The sequence below is a fragment of the Tupaia chinensis genome, unplaced genomic scaffold, assembly GCF_000334495.1.
Source record: "Tupaia chinensis unplaced genomic scaffold, TupChi_1.0 Scaffold000619_1, whole genome shotgun sequence".
NCBI lineage: Eukaryota > Metazoa > Chordata > Mammalia > Scandentia > Tupaiidae > Tupaia > Tupaia belangeri.
The window spans coordinates 1686198-1693394 of record NW_006160139.1 but is presented as its reverse complement, the minus strand read 5'-3'; the positions used below and the strand labels follow the sequence as shown (position 1 = coordinate 1693394).

The following is a 7197-nucleotide window of genomic DNA, read 5'->3' as shown; positions in this document are numbered from 1 at the left end:
AGGGAAAGACTTCTTACATAAGACCCCCAAAGCACAATCAATAATCCCCAAAATAGACAAGTGGGATTACACCAGACTAAAAAGTTTCTGCATGGCAAAAGACACAGTAATTAGTGTGAATCGACAGCCCTCTGAATGGGAAAATATTTCTGTCAGTTACGCATCAGATAAGGGACTGATAACCAGAATACACAAGGAACTCAAGCCGCTGTTTGGAAAAAAGATGATCAACCCTATTAAAAGATGGAAGAAGGAGTTGAAAAAAACACTCACTAAAGATGATATACAAATAGCCAAAAGGCATATGAAAAAATGCTCAACATCCCTCATCGTAAGGGAAATGCAGATGAAAACAATGAGCTTCTGCCTAACCCCAGTCAGAATGTCCAAGATTAAAAAACAAAAAAATGATAAGTGTTGGCGGGGATGTGGTGAAAGGGGAACTCTCTTACAGTACTGGTGGGAATGTAAATTAGTCCAACCACTGTGGAGAACAATGTGGAGATTCCTCAAAAGTCTACAAATAGAACTAACATATGATCCAGCAATCCCACTTCTTTTCATCTACCCAAAGGACAGAAGAATTCTTCATTAGAAAAGTGATTGCACATCGATGTTTATTGAGGCACTTTTCACAATTGCTAAAACATGGAACCAACCCAAATGCCCCCGTATGGATGAATGGATTGAAAAACTGTGGTACATATACTCTACTGAACATTATTCAGTCATAAAAAAACCAAGAAAACCTTGACTTTTGACAGAAAGTGGAAGACTATGGAAGATTTACTGCTGAGTGAAGCAAGCCAGGGGATGAAGGAGAGACATTGTATGTCCTCACTTAATATATACTGAGTGTCTGCACTTGATGTCTGAAACTGATGTTCTAAAGGATGTACAATCACAAGAGATGAGTGTGAATGCCAGTTGTGTTGTGTTTGGAGGAGTATGGCCTGGGGAAAGACATTTGGAGGAGGGATACGGAGGCAGAACATTGACAAGATGGGCAGGTATGTTGTTATATGTTGAAGATATTTTGAACACAGGACTGGGGAAAAATGTTCACGTATTGAAATGTTCACTTTGTAAGCTAAATAATGTGATTGAATGTATAAAAATAATTTTAAAAAAGGAAAAACAAAGGAAAAGGAATCTAACTGTCCAAAAAAAAAGAAAAAGGAGAAAGAAAGAAAAAAAAGAAAGAGAGAGAAAGAAAAAAAGAAAGAAGAAGAAAAATAGAGAATATCAAACAGAGGAGGGGAAAGGAAGAGGGAAGGAAATAAGTAAACTCTCACTTGGCATCGGGCTTGGGTTGTAAGGAAAATGTCACCTTTTCCTCCAAACTCTGGCCCTGGAGACTGTACTTGAGGCATACTTTCCCTGTTGCCTCTGCTGGCTGTGAATAAAAGAAAAGTATAATCGAACTGATGGAAGGAAGAGACTGTGAGCAGAAGAGTCAGAACTGGGGTCACTCCTCAACCCTACATATTGAAGTTCCTGACTAAGAATGGACAGCTCAGGAAAGCAGAGAGCTGAGAGGGTGGGGAAGAGGGTGGGGAAGGGGCTGCGAAGGGAATGGTCTGGCTCCAATTAGCAAGTGCACATCCTGCTGGGATCCAGAGCCTCCTCTTATTGTCTATAGGCTTCAAGGAAGTTGTCCTCCAATTTGTCAGTGGGGACAGAGCAACCCTGACTAGAAGACCCAATACAAATGGGAACTCACCGGCATTGCCCCAGTCAACTGGGCATAGATGATTAATCTCTGACCCCTGAAGATGACAGTCTGTTCTGGAGAAAGCATTTTGGCAGATAGACCAGGAGACAAATCCCAGCTTAGAGAGAAGTCTTGTACCACAGGCTGCAGAGACTGCTTCAGGGCCCTAAGGACCTGCTCAGGAAAGGGAACAAAATAAACAAAAAATAAAGCCAATGATAACTATTATTAAATGCCAGGTGCTATGTGACACAACGTATGCTGTGCTTAAACCTCAGTCCTATAATAAGAGAGGGGCACATTTCTCAGCTCTAGAACTGAGAGATTTATTAACATAAATGTGAATCAAGACAACGTTTGGGAAAGGAGATCCCTGGAGAAAAGAATTAGAGAAGAGACGGCACCTCCTGGGAAACAGGGACTTAGAAACATGACCAGAGGTGTCTTCTCCTTGTGCACACAGACCCAATGGGTACCAACTCATCACTCCTCTGATTTGTTAGACACATCACTGCTCCTCCTTCTCCTGTCTCTGTGTCCTTGCCATGGAGAACAGCATACAGTACCGAAAGGGGCCCTGAGTCAAAGATCCAGAATTTCAAACACAACAGCCAAAGCTTGCAGTTTCTGTCTCTGTTTTAAATGCAAAGGCCCTAAATTTTTTTTAGCATCTCATCTCTGGGCTTTCACTATTCGGCCAGATGCCATTTCCCTGGCAATAAGTGGACCCATTTTATTAAGGCCTTGGAGAATAAGAAAATGCATCCTAGAGTGAGTCGTTGCCCTGCCCTTGCAGCGTGGTCTCCTTCCCATACCTCTGCACATGCACACTGTCCTCACCTTGGACTGCATCCTGTCCTTGCCTGTGATAAATTCTGAAGCTCCCCCTGAGACTCGGGCAATGCCTTTGATTAGGCTAGTGGAAGCACCTTCGCCAATGCCAAATGCGAAACATCTACAATTGTAGAAGGATAGAGTCAGAGACAGGCATTAAAGAGTGAAATTGAATTAACACATACTATTCAAAAATACATAAAAGGGTAGCCCACTTTTTTTTAAAGGTTTTTGCCATGGGGTGCATGCACCTGCTGGAGAGAAACAGAAAGAGACAGTGACAGGGAAAATGAGAAGTCACCCCAGGATGGGGGGCAGGGAGACTCATGCTGAAATCCCTTCTGTGCCACTCTCCTGGGATTTGTGGCATGCATACACATGCACTGGGGGTGTGTTTCAAGCCACCAGGTCCAAACTCGAACTGCAGTCAACCATGTGGCGGTCCAGTGCCATACCACTACACCCCCTGCTGGCCTCCAACAGTCTATGCTTGACCAGAAGTGCAATCACTACCATTTAATGAGCATACTCTTTACTTGGGGAGCTAAAAAGATGCCTTATATTTATGAAGCAACTTAATTTTCATGAGATTTTGAGAAAGTTGGATTTTGCATCATTTTTGCAGACAATGAACTGAGGCCCAGAGAATTGAAAAGTGTGTCCATGATTAAATGAGAGAGATGGCACTGAAGCACTAATCTTTCTGACTACAAGCTGTCCCTGGCAAAGCATGGAAGAGACAGACAGCGTCCCAGTGCCTGGCCAACACTGTTCTGGCACCTGCCTTCCCTGGAAAGGGCCATCTCTGGGTAGGGAGGATTTCTCCTCCTGCTCTTCTAACATAGTCCCTATGCACTAAATAGCTTCTTAAGCACAGTTTGGTTTTCTGAATAAACCCATAGGGCTGGCCCACAGCACGGTGGTTAAGTGCTGTGTGAAGAAGGCTGGATCCCACAGGGCTGACACAGTCTGAATCTCAGCCCCAGGAGCTTGGAAAACATGCCTGGCACATGTATGCAAGTGCCCAGCACCCTCACCGGAGGGAGAAATGGAGAAGAGAGGATTGGGTCATGATTAGGTTCTACTAAGTGGGGGATGGGGATTGCTTTCTCCCTCTCTGGGATGCACACACCCTCTGGAATTAGAAATGAAATCATGTAGGGAATCAGCAGTTAGCGTAATGGCTATGTCGCCGGACTCCCACGTAGTCGACTGTGGTTCACGTCCCAGACCCAGTGGCTTGGAATTCACGCCAGGTGTGTGTGCGTGCATGCTCAAGATCCCGGGAGGAGAATGGAGGAGAAGGGATTGCGGCGTGACCATTCCCCCTGGGGGGTGATTTCTCGCTTTCTGTCTCTATGTCTCTCTCTGTCTGTCTGGCAAGCGCACGCGCCCTATAGTGAAAACCTCTCAAAAAAAAAAAAAAAGAAATGAAATCATGTATACACATAAAATACATCAATGATACTAACATAAGCATTTTTAGAACTGACACAGTTAGTTTTCACTATAAGTTAATTCACTGGGATACTGGTTTATATATCAGTCTTTTGTATTGAGAGGTTTTTGCTAGAGGGTGGATGCGCTCGCCAGCCAGACAGAGAGAGACACAGAGACAGAAAGCAGGAAATCACCCACCAGGGGGGATGGCCATGCCGCAATCCCTTTTCCTCCATTCTCCTCTTGGGATCTTGGGCATGCACTCACACGTGCCTGGCATGAGTTTAAGCCACCGGGTCCGGGACTCGAACCACGGTCGACTACGTGGGAGTCCAGCGACATAGCCATTACACTAACTGCTGGTCCCATATATATCGGTCTCTTTTTGAGTTGGGTTAGTGTGAGTCATCATCCCAAGCCTACTAACATCAGGAGAGTGTGCAAGCCCAAGATTCCAGGGGAAGATGAAGGAGAAGGGATTGCGGTGTGGCCATCCCCCCTTGGGAACGATTTCTTACTTCCCCTCTCTCTTTCCAGCCAGCACACCCTCAGGCAAAAACCTCTCAAAAAAAAAAAAAAAAAAAAAAAAAAGATCTGCTCTCTAACAAGTAACACAGAGTAGTCTCAGAAGAAAGGTAACAAATCATTTTTATAAATTTTCATACAAAGTATCTAACAACAAAAACCAGAGAAAATCCTCAAAGTTTGGGAAATTATGAACAGTACTTTTGAATTACACAGCCTTAAAGAAAAAAATTATAATTAGAAAATATTCTCAAAGTGGATGATGAAAGGAAATGACATATCCAAATTTAGAATCAGCTACAGATATGCTTAAACATGTATATATAAATACATACATTAGAAAAGAAAGTATAAAAATAAGTTACCTAAGCACCCTTCTCAGGATATTAGAAAAAGAACAGCTAATAAGTTCAAGGAATACAAAAGAAAATAAGATAGGAGCAGATAGTAATGAAACAGAAAACAATCGTATAATAGAGATCAATAAACCGAACAGGGCTGGTTCTGAAAATATTATTAAAATTGATAAATATGTAGGGCAAGAAAAGAAATAAAAAAGATACAAATAACCAACATCAGGAATAAAAAGGTAATATCACTACAGAGTCTGCCACATTTAGTCACACGATGAGAGGTGTTCAGAAAGCCCATGAGAGGCATATTATGAGGGGAAAAGTATGGATTTCACAATTTTTTATACTAAAATAAGTTTGTATTTTAATTCTTTTTTTATTTTTTGGAGAGGTTTTCACTATAGGGCGTGTGTGCTCGCCAGACAGAGAGAGACAGAGAGACAGAAAGCGAGAAATTACCTCCCAGGGGGGATGGTCATGCTGCAATCCCTTCTCCTCCATTCTCCTCTCTGGATCTTGGGCATGCACACACATGCGCCTGGCATGAGTTTTAAGCCACCAGGTCTGGGACGCGAACCGCGGTCGACTATGTGAGAGTCCAGTGACATAGCCATTACGCTAACTGCTGGTTCCTTCCATGGTCTTTTTGAAGTTCTCTCATAAAAGGCAACATCACGCCCTGGCAGCTTGAAAAACAAGTTGGGCACACATGCATGCATGCCCAAAATCTAGACAGGATGGAGAAATGGAGAAGCACCTGCCATGTGCCCCCACTGGGCAGTGCTTACTTCTCTTTCTGGTCAGTGTATGTGCCTGTAGCAAAAAAAAAAGTGTGTGTGTGTAGCCCAATAGCAAGCACCACACCTGGTATATATATCTACATCTATATGCATGCATATATATTCAGAAAAATATAAGAACATATAAAAACATAAATAGCTTAAAAAAGGTTTTCCCACAAAAAAATCTCCATGTCCAGATGGCTTCACTAGCAAATACTAGTAAATATTTAAAAAAAGACAATCTTTCAGAGAACAAGAAAGAAAGGAAACATTCGTAGCTCATTTTATGATGCCAGCAAAGCATTTATTTCAAAACCTGACACAAGAAATGAATGTTAATATTTCTCATGAAAACAGAGTCAAAATCCTAAGCAATAACTAGCCAACCAAATCTAACATATGTGAAAAAAAGCTAATGCACCAAAACTAATTTGGGTTTATTCCAGAAATGCAAGGTTGGTCTAATATTTAACAATAATAATTATGATTCACACATTTAGAGAGTAAAGGGAAAAACTCATATATTTATCTCAACAGATACATACAAAAGTTTGATAAAATTCAATAATCATTCATTGTATGAAAAAAGAGGTGAAGAACTCTCAAAACAGAATAACAGCGTTATTTCCCTAATCTTACCAAAAAAATCTATGGCTGGGATTTGGGGGTGATTTCTCGCTTTCTATCTCTCTCTGTCTCTCTGGTGAGTGTATGTGCCCTATAGCAAAAATACCTCTCTCTAAAAGTAAAAGAATTGGAAAGTCAACTGACTTTGTTTACAAAGATGATTATCCATAGAAAACCCAAGAAATCTGCAAATATCTATGTATCTATCTATCTATCTATACACACACACACACATCCATACACATTTGAGATATTTTTTGCTACAGGGTACATGCGCTTGCCAGAGAGACAGAGAGAGAGAGAGACACAGAAAGTGAGAAATCACCCCCCAGGGAGGATGGATAGACACAATCCCCTACCCCTCCATCCACTTCTCCATTCTCCTCTCGGGATCTTGAGCACCCACGCTCATGTGCACAGTGTAAGTTTGAAGCCACTGGGTCTCGGACTCAAGCCACAGTGGGCTATGTGAGACCCAGCGACATAACCATTATGTCATCTGCTAGTCGTGGGACCCAGCGACATAACCATTATGCCATCTGCTAGTCCCACAAGGTCAATATTAAAAAAAAGTATGGAGATTAATTTCTATACAGAAATAAACATCTAGTAAATAATATCCAGTAAATAAAATATTAAAAAATACTACTTAAAATAGTAACAAGAGACCAGCAGTTAGCATAATGGCTATGTCACTGAACTCCTATGTAGTCGACATTGGTTCAAGTTCTGGACCCGGTGGCTTAACCTCATGCCAGACATGTGTGCATGCATGCCCAAGATCCCAAGAGGAGAATGGAGGAGAAGGGATTGCGGCATGGCCATCTACCCTGTGGGGGGGGTGTGGGTGATTTCTCACTTTCTGTTACTCTGTCCCTCTCTGTCTTTCTGACAGGTGTGTGTGCCCTATAGCAAAAACTTC

At 42.1% G+C, this 7197-nt stretch overlaps 1 protein-coding gene across 1 annotated transcript in view; it reads right to left on the bottom strand.

The window, feature by feature from the left end:
* The window catches only part of LOC102477636 (von Willebrand factor A domain-containing protein 5A), a gene marked incomplete at both ends in the record, with an annotated part of 33077 nt that overhangs the window by 11973 nt on the left and 13907 nt on the right, over nt 1-7197 (bottom strand). Inside the window, 3 exons of the mRNA XM_014591787.2 lie at nt 1296-1396; nt 1724-1888; nt 2555-2669. Of these exons, the coding sequence (XP_014447273.2) occupies nt 1296-1396; nt 1724-1888; nt 2555-2669 (381 nt within the window). The remainder of the gene's footprint in view (nt 1-1295; nt 1397-1723; nt 1889-2554; nt 2670-7197) is intronic.